The sequence below is a fragment of the Botrytis byssoidea genome, assembly GCF_014898295.1.
Source record: "Botrytis byssoidea strain MUCL 94 chromosome Unknown BBYS_008, whole genome shotgun sequence".
NCBI classification, from domain to species: Eukaryota; Fungi; Ascomycota; class Leotiomycetes; order Helotiales; family Sclerotiniaceae; genus Botrytis; species Botrytis byssoidea.
Genome location: NW_024065849.1, coordinates 34,842 through 55,604, shown reverse-complemented (window position 1 = coordinate 55,604; position 20,763 = coordinate 34,842). Strand labels below are relative to the sequence as shown.

The following is a 20,763-nucleotide window of genomic DNA, read 5'->3' as shown; positions in this document are numbered from 1 at the left end:
TCAACTTGATCTTCATCAATTGATAGCTGACTAGTAAGAACAATCTAGCTTGCAATACAAAATCGCTATTCAGACAAAGCTATTCATAATACAGAGAAGCTCAATCAAATATTATCATATCATCCCTCATTTCTTTCCCTTCTTCTTGGTGGGAACAACTTTGAAGCCAGCCGTGGGTTCCTCCTTGGGCGGACCCTTCTTGGCGACTTCACTCCATCCACCTCCACTGGACTTATCATTCGATCCAGTATTGGCAGGCTCAACAATGCCCTTGTCAGCCAATTTGTGGCGACGAATATATTCCTCAGCAAAGCGACGGCCGTCCATCACACGGGAATTAGTATACACAACATCTGCAATAATACTAGCTTCGTCTGGGAATGAAGATAACATATTCATGAAAACATCAACTAGAGATATGTTAGTTTGGGTAATGCATTTGAATCAATTTCAACTCACCATCAATATCAGAATTAAGACCTTCTTTGCCACTCAAAGTAGCCTTTGTCCATTTCTTGAACTCTTCATTGGCAGTATTGCCACCAGCCTGAGTACTAGCCATGTTTACATTACGAGCGGATGGTGTTGGTCTGATTGTTCGAACGGCAGGACTAGCTACAGAAACGGTGCTGGCAGCACGAGCCGGGACAGGTGAAGTTGCAGCTGACGGTCCTGTTGGAATCTTAACCTTTCCAGCAGCGCCGACGGTAGACCAGCCTCCTCCCATGGCAGGAGTAGTTACAGATGGCTTGCTCGCTAGATCAGCGTAGCGTTTACCACCTGCAACGGGGGAGGGTTGAGATACTGCTGCAGTAGCCGCAAGCTTCTTTTTGCGCAATTCCTCCTCTCTTTGGATATCTGCGAGAGTCTTCTTGGAAGAAGTTGCGGTTACAGGAGTTTTGGCAGCAACTGGCTTAGCCCAAACAGATGAAGCATTAGAAGGGGTTGTAGGTGTGGCTATGGCACCCCAGGTAGATGTGGTTGGGAGACCTGGAGCTGGTGCAGCTGGCTGGCTAGCAAGCATCTTCATTTCTTGTTCGTGTAAAGCACGACGAGCAGCAGCGGCAGCTTCCTCTGCTTGGGCAGCCTTCTTTGCTTCGGCTTCTTGAATCTCTTTTAGAGAAGGGCCTTTAGGAGCCTCGACAGGTTGAACAGCCCATGGCGCAAGAGTTGGTCCGGCGCTAACTGCCTCAGGAGTCTCAGAACGGGATTGGACTTCCGCATGTAAGGAATCAGGCAGGCCAGAGCGACCTCCTCGCTGTGCTGTTGGAGCAGGAAGAGGGGTTGTTGATTGTGCCGGAGGTGGGAAAGGCATTGGAAGGCTGGTATTCACCTTGGCCCAAGGAGATTCAGGTTGAGGGGCCGAGATTGGAGATTGCTTTGCAGGTGCTGATGCGGCTGAAGCTTGTTGGTCCTTGATTTGTTGAGTTAAAGAAAGAACCTCGGGGGACTTTGGTGTAGGCGTTTCCTCCACGACATTCTCCTCTTCTTGAGATTGTGATTGTTGCTCTTCAGGTATCGCTTCGGCTTCAGCTGGCTGAGGGGTGGGATCTTCATTTGTGGAAGATTGTGCAGCTTCGTCTGCATCATGCTCGGCTCTAAGCTGGTTGAATTGTCGAAGACGAGCTACGAAACCTTCGGGATCATTGGGCTCCGCTCTAGGAGCCTCTCGTTGAGCGCCAATGTGTTGAGGCTGGCCAAAAAGTGCGTTGATTTGCTGAGCTTGAGAAGTTGGCGCACCAACTGCTCCTGGTTGTTGACGATCTTGGAGACCAAGGCGAGCCAAATCATCGTGAAGAAACTCACTGGACATACCTCCCATCATCTGCGACAGACCTGGTCTAGGGCCAGACTCGAAAAATCCACCAGGCATTGGAGGTTGAGGTGGCATAGAAATTGGCGATGTCATGCTGCCGAAGCTGGGTTGACTTTGCAAGCTATGTGCACTTGAATGGTGGTGCAAGGTCGAAGGAAGGCCGCCCATTTGCATCTGCTTCATGTTGACCTGTTGAGCCGCCAAGAACTCCCTCTGTCTAGCCATGAGGTACTGTTCCTCTTGCTTACGTCTCTCCAAATTATTTTGCTGCTCAGCGGTCAGGGTAGTACCGAAGCTTGGAAATGCTCCGGCAAATGGAGGTTGAACAGATCCAGGCTGAACAGTAGGAGCTGTAGCGGCGGAGGCAAAAGGGGTGGCTTGGGTAGTAGGAGGTCCATGCTGAATGCCAATTTGAGGCACAAGGAATGGTTCACGAGAGTTTCCAATGCGACGAATGAGCTGACCAAGGGGTTCAAACTCAGTATCCTCCTGTTTTCTGACCGAGAGATCGGCAGTAAAGAATGAGGCTTTATACCAATCGTGCATTTCCAGCCCAGACCACGGGCCTTGAGGCTGTCCTTGAGAATCAAGATAAATCCATCGCATTCTATCCGGCATAACCATCATACGTTGTTGAGAGTTGGGGAGTTGACCAGGTGCTGAATCAGGCCCGTTTTGGGCTTGTTGGTAATTAGATTGAGCCGAAGTAGCTTGTGGGATGGTTGCACTAGGCTGGGACTCCGCTGCTGAGAATGGCTCCTGGGCGCGAGGTTCTGATCCATAGAAATTACCGTGGTGAAATTGAGTTCGTCCGATCGCTCCAAATGCACTGTTTTGTCGTAAATCTCCCACTTCACCAGAATTGTCGTTCTCTGCACCTTGCATCTGAGCCTGCATGGCTGGAGGAAACAAAGACCCAAGCTTACTCCCACGCCCAATAGAACCCATTGGGTTTCCATGCCCAAACATACCCCCTCCCATGGAGCTATGGACTGGCGATGGTATCTCGCCCATGGGTCCAAATATGGAGTTTCCAAACGCGCTTGGGAAGACAGATCGACTTTCGCGGTCCGGTGTAGAGACCATATTGTTAGTTGTAGGCCAACCCCCCATACCACCAACATTACTCAATGACGGAAGTCCCCCTAAAGCTGCGAATGGTCCCCGGGAAACACCACCTACAACACTAGATGTTTGGCTACGATCGCTCCCGTCGAAGGCACCACTGCCAAAATTTCGAGAAAGATTACTAAACGCATTTGGTGTGTGCTCCGGGATACCTCCTAATGGTTGAGGTCGCTCATGAGAATTGTCATCGTCAAAGGAACTATCATCGTGTCTACGTTCCTCGAGCGGGCTGCGATACGGGTTAGTATCGGGACTCAATGGCTCATTGAAATGTTGACCCTGCGGTGTCTGATGGCTTTGAGCGCGTAATTGGGCATCTCGGAAGCCAGGCATATCAGACATCCCAAAGTCACTCGATAATCCACGGATTGGGGTATCAAGTCCTGGGGCCTTTCGCTGAGGATTCAGGGTTGGGCTAGTATCTTGACCACCTCCGAGACCAGCGCTGCCGCTTGGAACACTATCCTCGCCAAATGGATCCGTGTCAGTTCGAGGTCTAGTTCTCCATGAACGCTCGGCAGGCTGCGATGCGCCATCCTCCGATTTTTCTTTCGGCATAAGATGTGCAAGTCGACTTTCTCCTCGAATGCTTCCGAATCCTGGTCGCTTCTCACTAGGAGTTGTCGGAGTTGGCATCGCAAATGCACCGAAGGTTCCCATTGGAGTCATCGTTGCACTTGTGGTCGCTGGTCCCCAAGGAGATAGTGGCGCACTTCCCAAGTTGGCCCCGCCTGTGTTGGAACGCATTAAGGGACCAAATGGTAAGGAACTCTTGGGTTCGTCCACTCTATCGTCTCCATCATCTTTCAGATCCGTGAGTTTACGAGTAAAAAAGGGAGAGGACTCGTCTCGGGGAAATCGACCAGTCCCAGCAGGAGATCCTAATCCAGCAGCGAACGGAACCGCATCACTCGTCTCCCTGCGGCGCGTACCAGGTCTGCTTGATGCTGGCGAAGAAACTGCGAAATTGGAGTTGCCAGAGCCATGAGAAACCGAGGTTTTGCGACCATTTGTGTTAGATCCTTGTTCGTTCGAGCCCTTGTTCTGATTCTGGGGTGGTGGCTTCATGGGGGAATTAACATCGGTAGTGAACAGCTAATGTAGAGATTAGTGTTGGTTACTGCGGCGAGCTGCTAGGTAGGTAAACTGACTATTTTCTCCTCTTCAGTCATTTCTTCCAATGAAACTGGTCTCTGACTACCACTCATATCCCAGCATGCATCTGGACCATGGGTCTCTCTACCATCGGTGACCTTACCCCATGCTCGACCATTTGTTCCATTCGACTGACCCGGGTTCCACCCTTCAACATAAAGTCTCGAGACGTCACCATTACGTGCGCCGGAATCTTTAGCTTCTCGATGTTTCTGGTATAAATCCAATAAATGATTTTTCGGATAACGAAGATCTGCAGGAACAGATGGCTCATATGATTGAGTTTGTTGTTGTGGTACTTCATCGGAAGCTTCGAAACTGTGTGCTGGGAGATTTTCTGCTTGTGCGGATAATGTATGAGGAGCGTTGGAGGAACGACGGAAGGTCAGCGTGCCACTTCCACTTCCGTTGGTAGATCTAGCATCTCTTCTGGCCCTACCATATGAGATTACGTTAATACTTGAGTCTGATTGACATGATAAACGAGGGATGTCTTCGACGGTGATTGAATGCATGTCGTAATTATGATCTAACCCCAAGAAGGGTTTGGTGGTAATGACGTCTGGAATTTTCAAACCACCGAACACCCAAGAAAGTAATTGGATCAAAGGGACGGAGAATTCGTAACGAATGTAGATATGTTTTTTTTTACCAAAATAACTCAATTATAGCAATAAAGCGATTGTAATAAATTCTCAAAAAGATACACTGTGTAAAGGAATCAAACATACCATTCATTACCACGAGCACTTTCGTTCCTTCCCGTTCGAGAATCGCGACTCGAACCTGGACCTGCAGCCGCTGCAGCAGCAGAAGCAAAACTTGACGGCATTTGCGAAGGCATATTGATTTTGTTGGTAGCTTTCTCTTGTTTTCACAATGAGGAAGGAAGTGTGTAGATGTAAAAGTTTTGATCGCGCGGCGACTTTTTAGATTGAATGCGGATAATGCGCACAAATTCAAATATGCAGTAAGTATTGTTCAAAGATTGTAGAGAAGGATTAAGTTGTCTGTAAATGAATATCTTATGATATTGATTTAAGATTTAATTTTCTTCGTGAATTTGCGGGGGCGACTGTTTCTTCTGGATATTTGAGGAACCTCGAATTTCGTACAAAAAAAGCGAAGGAAGTTGTTAAGGGCAAGAAACGTCGAAGGTCAGTAGCTCCAAGGAGTTAGTACGCTTAGGGTTTAGCGTTCACGTGATCGACATCAAAATGATGATCCTACAACCGTCCTTGGCCAACATCATCGGCGAACAATAAAATAGGAAGCTCTGATAAATACCTATGTATACGCATGTAATTGCTGGAATTTCTTCTAGTCTCTTGTTTCTTTACCATTAATACGACGAAGTTCAACCTTTATTCTCTTTCTACAGAGCGCCTTTGTTTTCAATATCTTTCTGCATCTCGATAGCTTTCCATATACAAGGACAACTTCTCAAATTTAATAGCCATTCATATAGGTAAATACTTGTCACTTTTTACGCTTGCATCGCAGTATTCTTCGAAGAACTCGGGGAGCGACACTCTTTGATACTAGTGATATCTTCTATTTCTACGGATATCATCACAAGGAGACTGCTCAATGGTCTTGGTGAACTGATGCTTTGATATAAATCTTTATATTGCTGGATCTCCCAAGATATTCAGTATAGCTTGTGCATACATTCCTATCTTTCTATGCTCTTCTACTCTTTTCTACTTAGCTATCAATGAAGTCGATTCTTGCATCTTTTGAATCTATCTCCTCAACCATTCCCATCTATCTTGTGAGTGTCTATCCGACCCCCCAATGCTTGGACTTGTCGATCGACCAAAGGATCTAGCGAGCCATAATTACCTAGGCTTTGTGTCCTACATTAATAACAACGCCGTTTATGGTAACGAGTACCAGATTTCACCAACCGTATATCATTCCAAATATCTCTCGCTCTCAATTTCATCTTTACCACTTATCTACTACATCGCTCTTGTACCACTTGATGTATCGAGGAAACTGCTGCCAATGGTTTCTCTACCAACCAATCAAAGAAATATGTAACATACCACAAGGAAAAATTGCAAAGCTCAAAGAAGCTTTTGCTTGTTCAGACTCGGGCCCTGGAATGCTTTGGCGAGACTGTTTTCGCGTCTAACAAATCATTAGATGATTCTTATTCACAACCTACTTCATCGTACATTCTTTGAAGGTATCCGGCTATCGGACGATTCCATACTTGGGGGCCAAGTCGTATCAAAATGTTTGTTTGCTCACCCGGAAGATCAATACGGTGATTTTCGAGAAGACAATCATTATTCTACCTATGGAGCTTTGTATTTGTAGCTCATGCAAATATAGAATAAGACTATTGGCTGATCGTCATACAATCTATCACGTTGTGCGGATTGAAACCACGAACAGGTATTACAGTTTGTCAAGATTCCTCAGCAAGCGAACAAGCGAAGCATCTATTCTTTCTTTTCACAGATAGATTTATCGTCAGAAGATATCTTGACTCACATATGGCTGTCCACTATCGTATCCGGTATCGGTTCGTACAGAAATAGAAGTTTGCTTATGATCCTTCCTCCCTCTGACTTCACAGCCCTCTTCTTTCTTTTTCTTCTTCTCATTTTATATTATACTTATGCAACATAACGTTGAGTCAATATCCAAGCCCAAAGCGAAATTTTTTATCGACATGCTTCTCGAAAGTATTGGTCTAGGCAGACCTCATCATGGTTCTCGACATGCTCTTTCACACTTAAGTAACCACCAAGGTTCAACATCCGGTTGCTACGATATCCGCCATGAGAAGAACGGTATTCATTGGGAAGGTTGTCCAAATTTCAATCCTAACCCCAGACAACTAAGTCCTAGAGACCAATTTTCGATGAGTAGAATAATAAATTCTCCTAGAGGTACTCCAAGAATGTGCGGCCACTCCCCCCTCTCTACGGGCTTGTTTTTACCTTTACTCCAACGAAATCGTTCTAATCCAAATGAAAGATATTTGGAAGGATCGGGTGGTCTGGAAGCTCTTGCAATGGCAGGAATAGGCCCAAGATCCAGAAGCATTGGCCAAAACCCTGGGGGTCTTGAGGCTCTCAGACTTGGTAGACAAGATCCTCGTGATCGAAGTCATATCTTGGGCGCAGCACCACTGGGTCTAGAAGACTTTGAAGAATTCGATAGGAGGAGATTGCAATCAAATATAGGTTCGGATCAACATGGAACATTCGAACACCTGATCGATCGCAACATGGCATCCAGATCATTGAATCAACGACATCCCAATACGAGCCGTCAACGTTCAGGCGAAGATATTTATCCCGATTCTAGCCTTCAAAGGCCTCGATACTACAGCCCCCGCACCCCAATTTCACGAACACAATTCCAGGACCTAGGACCCGGTCCCCCTGAATATCTTATGACTCCAGATTATCAGCCAGTAGCGTACTACCCCAATTCTCCCCGTATATCCCAACGTTCTACACCTAGAATGATGTACGACGAGCGAAATGAAATAGCAATGAGGAATCCCCATTCCCACCACAACAATCTTCACCAAAGTCCCAATCCTCTGATGTACGGCGAAATGGACAGCCCACTTACATCGTCTCGGTATGGATCTATTCACTCTCGGTCTCCTCTAGGGGGTGAAAGCAATGCGGACTTACAAAGGGAGTTGAGTGAACAGCGTTCGATGAGAATGGAACCATCTATGATGCCTTATTCTACTCATGACCGCAGCCAAGGCGGTCGTCGAAATTATGGTGGTCCTTTGAATACAAATTATCAATCTCCATATGTAGAAGATTGGGTTAGTGAGGTGGGAATGGGACCGGACGAAATGATGCAAACGCAAGCTGCAATGGAAGGAGGTGGATTGTTCTATAATGATCGTGCCGGCATTGGCCTGGATGATGGGTATGGGAGATCTAGATTGGTTTGATTCTTTTTTTATCATGGTATTGAGCAGTGGGATAATACTATCGAAACTCGGGGAGATAAGGCTCGATGAGATTTCCATTTGGGTAGTAACATAACTATGAGCAAAATTACAATGTAAACATTGGTCGCATAACTCTATTGTCTCTTACCCTGAATAATCGAAGTGATGTTCGACGACGGTCTACTCAACTGTCGAACATCATAGTGGATAAATTCTAATGCCACAAAATGCTAAGAGGGGATAATGACTCTTCTACCTCGTGACCACTTCCACGACCTCCACAGAAGAAATTTCGGACTCTCCGGATCTAGTAAGTATCTCTTCGGTACTGAATCGGCACCGAACGGGGAAAGCCTGCGCTCTCTCAATAGACACATAACTGAATCAGAACAATACATAATTTAGATCTCAGTAATCTGGCCCCTCCCATTCTTTTCCTATCATCGGCGAAAAAAGATCACGAGGCTCGAAAGTGGAACATACTGCATAGACAACACATGTGTTCATTTGTTTATACCGCAACTATTGCAATGATTACATGATAGCGAAGGTATATCCTAGCATTGACAATTGCCAAGAACGGAAATTCGGCATTCGTTGCGCAAAGTGGCTCGGGGCTGAGGGTTCGTGGCTTGGCAATAAGGCGTAGAGTGGCAGTTTGTCTTTTCGAGGTTGATGACGTTTTTTGCTTCTTATCTTATTGGGCTGAGTGTGGATGATGAGTTTTTGATGAAGGGGCTGGAAGCGAGAGGGTTGATGGTTAGCATGCTCGGTATGGTAATAAGAGAGTGGTTTATTATTCTTTGGAAATTATAATAAATTAAAATGCAGAATTATTCGCAAGATTCGTAAACATTCATAGTTCAAGATGAATACGAATGCGAATAGCCTAATCGAAAGTCCTACGCAATCAATATTGTAATCCATTCATTTACAAGTGTGGAAGTCTTGGGACAAATAAGTGCTTGGATCATTTTCAACACACTCATCAGCGTGCAATCACCCACTAACACAAAGAACAGATGAACCATCAAACACTTCGAAGTTCGAACATACCAACCAGTCAGCCAGCATTTATCAGGAACCATGATCGTTCTCCAATGAAGGGTTCTTCAAGCTTCTAGAAGGAATCTATTGCATGATTTGCATGACTAACCTAACCGGGATAATTTTGTACTCGTGGCGCAGTAGATTGCCCCTCACCACGGAACTCGGAACATGACTTGCCAATGAACCAACCAAAGCTCTTGTATAAGCCCTATGCTCTCCACTCATCACAGTCAGCTATGCCAATTAGGCTTTTAGGCCTGAGTGGCTCAAATCCCTTGCGAGCCCTGGAGACTGCAGGTGATTGATTCACTGCCCTAGCTGTGCCTCAATCACTACCATATCCGTGCTGTGCTCTGCCCTATATAAGATTCTCTCACCCACCTTCCTCTAAGCTGCCTACTCCTGCGCTTACATTGATCAGAGGTCACATCTCATCTAATTCAATCATCAAACTTGTCGCGAAACATCATCAAACATACCAAACCTCCAGATATAATTTAAGCAAAGAAAACAACCCAAATAAATCTATTCAAACAGAATGTCCAACCAGGACTTTTATGGTGGTGGAAACCAAAATCCCTACCCACCACATCAGCCATATGGTGCCGCCCCACCTCAGCCATATCCTCAACAACCTCAGTACGGTCAAGACAACACCGCCTACCCTCCTGCCCCAAATTACTCCCAAAATCCCTACCCACCACAGAACCTTCAACCACCATATGGCGCACCGGGTCCTTCTCCAGCACACTCCCCAGGTCCCTACGGAGCTCCTCCCCAGCAATCTCCCTATGGACAGAACCCCTACCCTCCTCCAAATGATCCATACGGAAACCAACAACTAAATGCCTACACCGATAACCGTGGCTATTCCCCAGCGCCCACTCCTTATGGCGCACCCGCTCCCTATGGCTCTGCACCCCCCGGTGGTGCACCAACCTACCACGAGCCCGGCGCTAATCTCCCACCCCCACAACTCGATGCCAACGGTCAGCCCATTGAAGGCGATCGTGGACTTGTATCTATGGGACTCGGCGCCGCCGGAGGCTGGGGTGTCGCATCTCAAACCGGTCGCGGCACAATGGGCAAACTCTTGTATGCAGCTGGTGGAATGATCGCTGGACAATTTCTCGGAAACAAAGTGAAGAAATATAGAAAAGATCACAACAATCGGGATGTAGAATACTATGAGGATGCACAAACTGGACGGGAATGCTCGCCGCCAAGAGATGGTGAGGGATCACACTCGCAGCATGGTGGGTATAGGGATGAAAAGTATAGTGGTCATGGAGGATATGAAGAGGATAGGCATTCGAGACATCATGATCATGGACATCACGGACATCATGGACACGAACATAGAAGTCATTCGAGGCATTCTAGCCATTCTCATGGAAGACGTCATGATGATGATCGGTATTAGGGGTGATAAGTAGTGGTGCGAGGTGCAAACGAACAAAGCCCGAATGATGAATGATGATGAGAAGTATTGGATGGAGTGGCGAGGCACCGAATATGAAACGGAGGGAATGGGGCAAGAGGCTCGCCTCTGCGAAACAGTTATAATCGGTCATCCCGATAACTGGATCTTGAATCATGGGAAATTTGGCGTTGGATATGCTTTTTTATGACACGAAGACGGGACGAATGCATGACTATATTTCAACGAGTTCATTTCAGATAGTTAGCACTTTGGTGCCATATTACGGAGGTCGGATGAATAACAAAGTCCAATTTCCAATACAAAGATACATCTCACTGTCTTCATTTCTCTTTTTTGTCCACTGTATACCTTGAATGTGAGAAATATAATCAGTGTAGAGAAATTGGGAGCCGCTCCCCGAAGAGCAGGTGAAAATCCACCAACTGACGTTTACTTATACCCGCTTCCAGCTATTCATACTATCCTTCTATCATTGGATAGACTAATGCAAGTGCATGCATTTTCCTATAAATCGGTTGATCTTGAATCGACGATAATCTTTAATTCTGTGGAGCATTATATCAACCAACAAGCCAATCATGAGTCTACAAGGGCAAGACAACCACTAGACTCAACACCCGCGTTCAAGGTATAGCTTCAACAATCTGCACGAAGCGCTATTTCAGTATTGGTACTTCATTTAGTAGAGATTCTGTGTGCGCCAACTCTTATTTTGGAAGGAGATGAATCAAAGTTCCTTGTTCATATGCGTACACATCTGAATTCTACCAGTAGCACTGTTGTTTGATATTCAATGCTACAAAGCTTTGGTTCGGTCGGAATAGTTCGAATTCAGCTAGCAACTATTTATAAACTGCACCACCTTACATACATGAGTTGTAGATGGGTGAAACTTATGGTGGGTGACGTTCAGATTACATTGAACCCAACTGTTGGATCGAAGAATTACTGCATTCAACGTCTAGATTGGACTGCATCACTCTAAAGATCTGGGGGCTAACATCAGCTGCTGTGCGGTAAAGTTTAAACTATCAAGTGCCAATCACTGCCTTTTTATTTTCCGGAATTGACTCGATGCATATGCAACACTGAATGCCTATCTAGAACCAACCTATAGTATCGGAGGTGGTAAAAACAAGTACCCCGCACTTGCATGATTCCAGCGTTTACTTATGGAAGCCATTATTGTATGTATATAAAGTCAGTACCATTGAAAGATATAAACTTGTGATTGTGATCCGATTCTAAATTCCTGAACTCAGCCCCTTAGATCCAAAATGCATTCCCAATGCACCCCATATCTTTTCGCAGTCCCATTTCTTGCCTCCTATCTATCACCCGTCAACGCGGTCCCAACAAACTTCAACCTAACCGCCATCACCGCCTCAAACAACATCTCTATGTTCCAATGCTGGCAGCTTACCGATCCCATCATCTCTGGTGAGCAGCCTGGTTATGGTACCGAGATGATTCTACAGAAGTTGGGCGCGATGGGAAATGCGACTTATGGATATCTGCCCGCTAATTTCCCCGGCGCGGCCCATGTGGCGCCTACTTCACAGTTTGTCTCCTCTCATATTGATTCAATCCTTTCTCCCATCTCATTCCAAAAATAGAATTCAATTAATTCTAACCGAACAACCAGATACGTACTTTTTCTCTCCGGACAAATGGTTATCACCATACCCGAAACAGACCAGACTGCAACTTTCTCAGCAGGCGCAAATGGCATTATTGTGGCAGCGGATACGCAAGATACAAGTGCCAATGGGCATGTGACAGCGTCGTTGGATGAACCGGTCACGACGGTGCAGATACCGTTCTGGGGGGGTGTGGCGCCGGGGTATAGGGTTCTGCATGATGGGGTTTGTGGGGGGGATGAGCTGGAGTTTTAAGTGAGGAAGGGGAAAGGCGGGGGATGGTGTATGTGGTTATGAGGGTTCCGGGGGGGGGGGGGGGGGGGGGGTGATCTATTTGCGATGATTGGAGGTTGTAATAGAAATTATACACGTTGGGTATAAACTTTTTGTCGTTTTATCATGTGTATGCGCAGCAAAGCTTGACTGAATTATCTGCTTACCTCCCTGCAATCGGGAAGTTCGGATGATGGATTCTATTTTCTTTCGGCGACTTCATCCCAAAAATCAGATGATCTGAGACTCTTTCAAGGCGTTGCCCTCTTTTTGTCCAGCAATGTATAAACATCGGCCCCCTATTAAGTCACACATTAGCGAGAAAGACCCACTACTGCAGTACCCCTTGACCAGACCCCCTACTATTACTTTCGGAGATTCTACCGTTGTAATACCTTTAGTCTTGATGCTTGTGCAATAACAATTAGGTTTCGTTATCGAGAGGACTGCTTGAATGAGCTGAGGTCATACAAAAACATAAAAATCACGAAAGGGTATTGGTCATCCATTTGGACTAACCTACGGCGCATGTGATCAATATAAGTGGTGCTGAAAGTATCAAATAATTCGAGCGACAATCAATCTGCTCAGTTTATCGATATTTGAACGTTAAAATTTGTAGAGCTTTCATATTGGCCATCCTTCTGTCAGACCGTGTACCGTTGATTGGCGTGTGCAAAGCAGTGATACTCGAATTTCTTTTTGGATCGTTGATAGAATGGTAGTCAGAAGGTGCATGACAAAAATTACTAGATAGAAGTTTTAAGCTATATTGCGATCTTCAATAGGCCAGATTCGGGTATTTACAAATATGTCTAAATCACCCTGGAGTGTTCCAGACAGAGCTGAATGCTAAACTTGGATCATGGGAGATAAGAGATGTTTATACAGTACTAGCTATCATGAAGAAGGGTCTTCTGCGCGGAAGTTCACGTACGAAAACAAGCTAGACCTTCGCATCACTCTGCTGAAGCCTTTTCTCGTCATCTCTCCCGACGTTGGACTGCTTATTCTTTTCTTTTTCCACGAAAGAAGCTGGATTACGAGACCACAGCATGCGGCTAATCCTGCAGCTCGTATCGCAAACAAAAGCGTCCGACTTATTTGACACCTGCCACGTACTGGGCTGTTACGAGTGTTCCAATGTCTACCAGTCCCTTGATTTCTGATCCAGTAATTTTTCCACTCAACCCTGGAATTTCTGCCAATTTGCTTCCAAAGAGGTTGGTGAAAAGAATGTTTCCGGCAATAAGGGCCACTACCGGCCCAAGACTGTTGCAGAAAGATACTAGCGCACTCGCAGTAGCTACATCCGCCGGTGGAAGTGCTAAAGGCACAGCAGTGAAGGCAATCTGTTGAACTGTACCAGCTCCCAAAGCGACTATAACTTGATAGCCCACATACTGTGCCTGACTGCTTGTGATGGTGAGTGTAGATAACATTCCAGAGCCCACAACAGCTAGGCAAGCCCCAATATACATGATTGGGATGTAATGACCGTAGGTGGTAATATAAGCACCACTAGCCATTGGTGAAAGAAGTAGCGTCATTACGTAGGGTGAGAACTCCTGATGAAGCCGCGGAATGCCCAAGTACGGACTGAAAGTAGAAAGGCAAATAATTAAATCTGTATCGCTATGACCATAGAGATGAAAAGTTGATAAAGAAGGCACAGTAAGGCTGTGAAGTTTCGCAATGCCCGAATGGGAATTGTCGCGCTAATTGAGACGTTAGGAAGGATATCCAGATTCTCAATTTAAACTTACCGGTCTTGAAGCCGAACCTGGAGATAAGTGAAGGCTGCTATTTGAAGGAAAAAGCCAAGTATACAACCCCAGACCTTGGAATTAGACCACGCGTATGTGGTGCCACCCCATTGAGCTGCGAGAAAAAGCAGGTGAACGCTGCAATCAGAAGAAGCGTGCCCAAAAAGTCGATCCTTATAATCTTTTGCTTTATAGTCAGGCTTTTCCCCAGCTCCGAAAGTTCTGGTGGCTCAAGGAAAAACACAATCAACAAGAAGGCAACAAAACTGATAGCTTCTCAAATTAAATGTCAGAACTTTGCAAGAGCTTACAGCGGAGATTACTACTTACGCAGGTTCAACCAGAAGCAGAATCGCCAGGTGAGCTTCGAATCTGTAAATAAGCCTCCAAGAAGCGGTCCAGCTGCGGAGGACACACCGTACATACTAGTAACTAGCGGCACGTATAGATAACGCTTTGCAGGAGGAACGACATTAGTAACGAGCGTAAGTGTTCCACACCAGATTCCTCCTGCAGCTGCACCACAAATCAGACGCCCAAAAATGAAGGCAATTGAATTAGGGGCGACTGCACTTATGATAGAACCAACTTCAAGCCACAGGATACTGATCAATAATTCCCATTTTACTGAGAAGAATGTGAATGTCTGTCCATGAGCTGGCTGAAAAGCCATGATTGTCAAAAAATAAAAGCTGCTGTACCATCCAGTCAGATTGATTGACTTGAAGTCTGTGGCTAATCGAGGGATAGCTGTTGCTATGATATCATCAGTGTTTATGCAGAGATGGTATCAGTTATGGCTTACATATGATATAGTTATCGAGAGCAACCACCAGAACAGCAGCCATGATACCCAATGTGATGAGAAGAAATTTACATCCGCTTGGATATATCTTCTCTTGTGATGATGCATCATTCTTAATAGCAGTGTCTGGTTCGATCTTCTCCGAATTGTCGGCTCCAGTCATCACTTGTTCATCAACAGCAGCAGCTTTGGAACTTTCTCTACTAAAGACGGGCCACTCATTCCAGTTTTCTCTTGAGTTGCGCATGCTTGAAGACATCGGCAATTTGTTCCAGAATTGGATCGACGAACCTAGAGCCTCAAGGCACCAGAGTATTCAACGTAGGAGCTTGCTCCGCGTAGCTAGATACTAAGATATAAAAGATTGTCGGCCGTTTCGTCCAGAAGAAATGGATGTCGGGAGGTATATAATCTTTTCAAGCCTACATAGGTAATAAAGCATTGTGCGAGTTATTGCAGGCCGCTGACGGGCTGATATAACCTTGCACGGGTTACCAAACATATCTATAACATGTTGGTTGGCTTACAGCATGGCGAATGGAAAATGACAAATGAGGAAAGTGACGGGCTAGAATAAAGATTGGAGTTGAAATGTTTAGCGGTCTAGAATTTGCGTTAGGGTTGCAAAATTGATAAGGATAAGCTTAAACTAAGCTTTAACGGCCAATCATTAGGCTTTTAACTATCTCTGGCTTGCATTCTTCTGATTTCTAAATAAAATCTGGATTTGACCTACAGTAACCTCAATAAAGTTCGCGCGAAATTGATTATTCGAATAAACTTAACAATTTTAATAAATGATTAAAAATCATCAATTCTATATATCTCTATCAAAATCTGGAATTGTATAAATAATTAATTGAATTACATAATACGAAAAAGCTTATAATATCAAAAGATATCTAAATAGAATTGTTTCTAATTATATTACAAAATGAAGATGTCAATATTCTGATTTCAATTGAATATAAATCTTTATATATTAAATATTTTATAATGAATCTTATATTAATAGAATTAAAATTAATCAAATATTTAATAATTATAATTTTACAACTCTAGAATCTTTAGTTGATATTATATATAAGTTTGAAATAGAATATTTTTTGGAAATCAATTTCTATATCAAAATTAAGTGAATTCTATAACTTTTTAGAGATTTCAAATTCAAAGTCTTTTTTAATCGAAACAAAAATCAATAAAAATAATTCATTAATTTTTTATCGATATTTCGATAAGTTTTAATAGAAACTCTAGTTTTCTTATAATTAGATAGAAAAGTTGATTTTTAATCTTATTTTAAATAAGGTGAGTTTTGGTGGAAAAAGGCTTGTCGCGCAAACTTAATGCATAGTACTGTATATAGATACATACATATATGTTTTGAGATGCAAAACTTCCCTTCCATCAAAATGTCAATATTAGCATGTAAATCTAATGTTTTAGGGCTCTCAAGAACATCATCGTGCCGAGGGTTTTGCCCGTTTTTACATGCCGTTAGGCTAATAAAGGATCTGAGATCATATTCACTACACATTTTTACCGAAGATACTGAGCCGCGATTGATCAAACAGTATCAGCGAAGAACGTTATGATTTTTTGATTTGTTGAGGTCTTTTTGAAAATGTGGACTTATTGCGAGGGCTCATCTTTATGGTACTCCAATGCAGGAAGTTTACCAACCCCTTCCCCCCCTTAATTGTGCTCTAGGCATGAATTGCATACAAAAGGTCAAGTTTCTGTTCATAAAGTCTCACCGTACCTCTTCTTTCGATAGTACCTTTAATAGATCTTACCATCGGAAGTGCTTCGTCTGTGATTAAGATCATGTCTTTAGTGATTTTAGCAGTGTATGGTACGGGTTTATTCGCCTCCTCAACAAGCGGCCATAACGATTCAAGAAAGACATCTTTGTCCACAGATGGGTTTCGCAACTCAACAAGTAAAGCACCCTTAGGGCGTCGTGTTCCGACAAATAAAACAGCAGCAACTCCTGGATGCGCTCCAATGATGCGCTCCATTTGGGTGGGTTCCGTCGGAATTGAAGTTTCGAAGTTTGATCACAGCACTCTATTTTTTCTGGCGATCAAATCAGCTAGTCGACCAACCAAGCAAAGAATTGGTCAAAGTCTGCCCAAAAGAATTTCTAAGAGATCTGGATTCAGAATTTTTCTCCAAGCTTAGTCTAATCGTCGCGATTTCGACTTGCAAAGCGAGATTACTGAATGTATTCCTCTTCCAGATCTCACAAGAAACCTCGACTTGTTCACTCGTTTCACATTCAATTTCCCACCAAAAACTAGTCAACATGACGGATTCGTGTTTCCATAAAGGCGGAACTAACAGCCGGTTCAGCATGGATTGTTAATCTTGTAATGTCAATTCTTTGACCTTGGGAAGTTGGCCGAAGATGGGTCTGTTGCAGAAGATGAACTTTTCCGGGAACGAATGATGTGGGATGAGTTTTCCAAATCTGCATCGAGAAGTCATTCAACAGCACTATTGAATCGACCCTACTATCCCCGTCCTTGAAGCCAGAGAAAGCCAAGTGCTGCTTGGTCTTGATTTGGGCCACACCATCCAACGCTGGCCTCTATTTCGTATCAAAGCACGAAAGTGACACCGTCGTCAGTTCTCGAGTTCTTTCTGAAGAACCCAGTTTCATATTGGAGGCTGAAACCATTGTCGACTCTGCAAGATTTAAGAGTGTGTCGTTTCGTTAATGTTTGGGTCCTGGGCAGAGAATCTTGATTATATCTGAAGATATGGTGAATATAAATTTGTGACAGGTGAAGGCGGTGAATTGGCAGAAAAGACTTGTGATGCTGACTGTTGGTAAGATTATATCAACCTACCATTGTCAATACTTGAAGTATTCATACTGTTTGTTTCATGAACTTTTCATGTCAAGAAGTTGTCGATAGACAAAAAGCGCAGATTATGAAATTGGAATACGACGCTGTTCATCTCTTCCGCATCATTGTCAAGAGTTGCAGAATTCAGTAACCCCAATATACAGGGCAAATCAGTCAATCAAATCAACCTAATCAACCAAATTTTAATTTTTTTTCTTGGATGTACATCTGACAGCTTCATCGATATATAAAGCTAAGCCAGATAACCTTTCGATTCGTGGTGGTTGATGTGTAATCACTTGGATGCTTTTCACCAGTCTTGGTGACGGATGTCAGAAGGGAGCTGTGTTGCATCGATTGTTCCATCACTTAATATGGGATATTCTTCAATGCTCCTGAGCACTTTCCTCAATGTCTTATGGTCTTATTGTCCGGTGTTGGATCTATGACTGAAATTCTCGCATAGCATCGGCAAGATATGGGTTTATATGAAGTTGTTTAGGTGTGTGAAGTTGTTGATATTGGTTCCATGAAGAATCTGGATGGGTCTTGAGGTTTGGCATGAACTTTATTGTTGTGATAGGCGTATTTGATAGGTGGGGGGAAGTCGAACACTACCACGCCTTTTACTTGACAATCTTGCAATCCACATCTGCAGCACAAATGTTTGGAGTCGGCTTGTACCTCCGTTGAGATTGAAATCGTTCTGACTTGGCAAAAGAGTCATCGATGGATTTTATCATGTATTGACCGTTTGTTATCTTTCCGCACTGTGATAGCCCGGGCCATTCACTGTTGCTTCTCCACCAAATGGTTATCGATGACATCCTACTGGCGTCTCTGGTGTTCTCCACTTTCTAGTATAATAGAGTTCATTTCCCCCTCACTTTCTTCACTTCACTGTTCATATCTACACTTCATTATTTCAACGATTATCATCAAAGTTATCAAAATGGGAGAATTAGACACCAAGTTTGGGGAAGTTTCCCTCAGCGACTCAAACACATATCAAGCAACGCCTTTTGGTAAAGAAATGGCCAAGCACTTTCTTTTCGAACCAGGGTGGAGAAATCTGAATCATGGTATATTCATCAAATCCCAACCTCCCCCTCTGCCCCTCCCCTTCCCCCTTTCCCCGCCTCCAATTGCAATTACCTAGCTTACGATATTAGGTTCTTTTGGCACTATCCCTCGTGCCATTCGTGAAAAGCAAAGACAGTATCAAGATGATTCAGAAGCTCGTCCAGATGAGTTTATCCGGTATACATACCCACGAGTTCTCGATGAGTCACGAGAAGCTCTGGGAAAGCTTCTCAATGTTCCAACTGACACTGTGGTCTTCGTGCCAAATGCGACTACCGGAGTCAATATTGTATTGAGAAATTTGGTGTGGAATGAGGACGGAAAAGATGAAATTCTCTTTTTTTCTACAATATATGGTGCTTGTGGTTTGACAGTATGTAGCTCCCAAACCCTGGATATAATTTTCCAGCACTGCTATCAATTGATCGTCCATAATTCAACATCAAGTCTAACCTTTACTCATGCTATAGATCAGATATGTTTCGGAGGCCAGTCGTGGCCTGGTCCAACCCAGACAGATTACCTTCCAATATCCCATCGAGGACGATGAACTCGTTGGACTATTTGAGAAGGCAATTGAAGCCTCAAAAGAAGAAGGCAAACGTCCTCGAGCTGCTGTATTTGATGTAGTAGGATCACTTCCTGGATTGAGAGTTCCTTACGAGAAATACATCGAGATCTGCAAGAGGGAAAGCATGTATTCCATCGTTGACGGAGCCCACGGAATCGGTCACGTTTCACTTGATCTATCAAAGCTTGATCCTGATTTCTTCGTCAGCAATTGTCACAAGTGGCTCTTTGTCCCGCGAGGCTGTGCCGTATTTTACGTTCCAAAACGAAACCAGGATCTGATGAGGTCAACCTTACCTACATCACATGGTTTCGTTCCTAAGGGACCTAGGCCATTCAATCCGTTACCGCCAAGCGTCAAGAGCGTCTTTGTCAATCAATTCGAATTCGTTGGTACGATTGATAACAGCAGTTATCTCTGCACCACCGAAGCAATCAAATGGCGCAAAGAAGTTTGTGGTGGTGAAAAAGCCATCATGGATTACTGTACCAATTTATCGCGAGAAGGTGGTAAAGCTATCGCAAAGATTTTGGGTACTGAGGTTCTGGATAATAGTACCAACACATTGACAGATTGTTGCTTTGTCAATGTGTTACTACCATTGGAGATTGGAACATCAAATATCGACGCATTCTTCAAGATCAATGAAGATACCAAAATGCAAGCTTACCAATGGATGTCGGAAACATTGATAAACGAATACAAAACATTCATCGCCATAGCATTCGTGAACAACAAATGGTGGGCTAGATTAAGGTATGTGATAATTCACCTGCTCTTTGATTCGTGATTCATACCTTCATAAAAGCTTTTCCACATCATATGTTTAAAATTTCGTGTTCTGCAACAAACTAACAATCCACTCTCTCACAGTGGACAAGTATATCTCGATATGGAAGATTTTGAGTGGGCTGGCCACGCACTTAAAGAACTGTGCGCACGAGTTGGGGATGGCGAGTATTTGAAGAAGGAAAAATAAACATATTTCTGACCATTCTATGACTTTTTCAGAATTAAAACAGGGGGTTGGATGGTGAAACACCAAAATATTAGTTTGAGCTTTGGTGTGATTTTGGCGTGGTCAGACTCTGAAATCGGTCCCTGTATGCTTCGATCCCGGATTATCAATTATCTTTTTTTGGCTCTGTCTTCAATACCTTTCCAGGAACCCAGAAATACTTGTGATGTTGGTCGCCATCGCCATCGCCATCGCTATCGCCGTTGATGTCGCTGTCGC

The 20,763-nt window shown here is 44.1% G+C and overlaps 7 protein-coding genes across 7 annotated transcripts; 4 read left to right on the top strand and 3 right to left on the bottom strand.

The window, feature by feature from the left end:
- Nucleotides 1-126: 126 nt before the first annotated feature.
- On the bottom strand, nt 127-4,943 carry EAE97_004645 (uncharacterized protein; the record flags this gene model as incomplete). The annotated part of the gene is made up of 4 exons (XM_038875157.1): nt 127-410; nt 460-4,039; nt 4,096-4,534; nt 4,831-4,943. 4 exons carry the CDS (start codon nt 4,941-4,943, stop codon nt 127-129), a joined length of 4,416 nt encoding a protein of 1,471 aa, XP_038733514.1.
- Nucleotides 4,944-6,785: 1,842 nt separating this feature from the next.
- Nucleotides 6,786-8,039, top strand: EAE97_004644 (uncharacterized protein; the record flags this gene model as incomplete). The annotated part of the gene is made up of 1 exon (XM_038875156.1): nt 6,786-8,039. The coding sequence occupies one exon, from the start codon at nt 6,786-6,788 to the stop codon at nt 8,037-8,039; it is 1,254 nt and encodes a 417-aa protein (XP_038733513.1).
- Nucleotides 8,040-9,627: 1,588 nt separating this feature from the next.
- On the top strand, nt 9,628-10,512 carry EAE97_004643 (uncharacterized protein; the record flags this gene model as incomplete). Its single annotated transcript, XM_038875155.1, has 1 exon — nt 9,628-10,512. The coding sequence occupies one exon, from the start codon at nt 9,628-9,630 to the stop codon at nt 10,510-10,512; it is 885 nt and encodes a 294-aa protein (XP_038733512.1).
- A 397-nt stretch (nt 10,513-10,909) lies between these two features.
- Nucleotides 10,910-12,428, top strand: EAE97_004642 (uncharacterized protein; the record flags this gene model as incomplete). The annotated part of the gene is made up of 2 exons (XM_038875154.1): nt 10,910-12,094; nt 12,179-12,428. The coding sequence occupies exons 1-2, from the start codon at nt 11,811-11,813 to the stop codon at nt 12,426-12,428; spliced, it is 534 nt and encodes a 177-aa protein (XP_038733511.1). The 5' UTR covers nt 10,910-11,810.
- Nucleotides 12,429-13,081: 653 nt separating this feature from the next.
- On the bottom strand, nt 13,082-15,759 carry EAE97_004641 (uncharacterized protein). The gene is made up of 5 exons (XM_038875153.1): nt 15,018-15,759; nt 14,543-14,968; nt 14,287-14,485; nt 14,213-14,249; nt 13,082-14,164 (listed from the first exon to the last, which is right to left on the bottom strand). The coding sequence occupies exons 1-5, from the start codon at nt 15,274-15,276 to the stop codon at nt 13,547-13,549; spliced, it is 1,539 nt and encodes a 512-aa protein (XP_038733510.1). The 5' UTR covers nt 15,277-15,759; the 3' UTR covers nt 13,082-13,546.
- A 964-nt stretch (nt 15,760-16,723) lies between these two features.
- Nucleotides 16,724-17,038, bottom strand: EAE97_004640 (uncharacterized protein; the record flags this gene model as incomplete). Its single annotated transcript, XM_038875152.1, has 1 exon — nt 16,724-17,038. The coding sequence occupies one exon, from the start codon at nt 17,036-17,038 to the stop codon at nt 16,724-16,726; it is 315 nt and encodes a 104-aa protein (XP_038733509.1).
- A 1,786-nt stretch (nt 17,039-18,824) lies between these two features.
- On the top strand, nt 18,825-20,505 carry EAE97_004639 (uncharacterized protein; the record flags this gene model as incomplete). Its single annotated transcript, XM_038875151.1, has 4 exons — nt 18,825-18,954; nt 19,045-19,328; nt 19,426-20,282; nt 20,400-20,505. The coding sequence occupies 4 exons, from the start codon at nt 18,825-18,827 to the stop codon at nt 20,503-20,505; spliced, it is 1,377 nt and encodes a 458-aa protein (XP_038733508.1).
- Nucleotides 20,506-20,763: the final 258 nt, after the last annotated feature.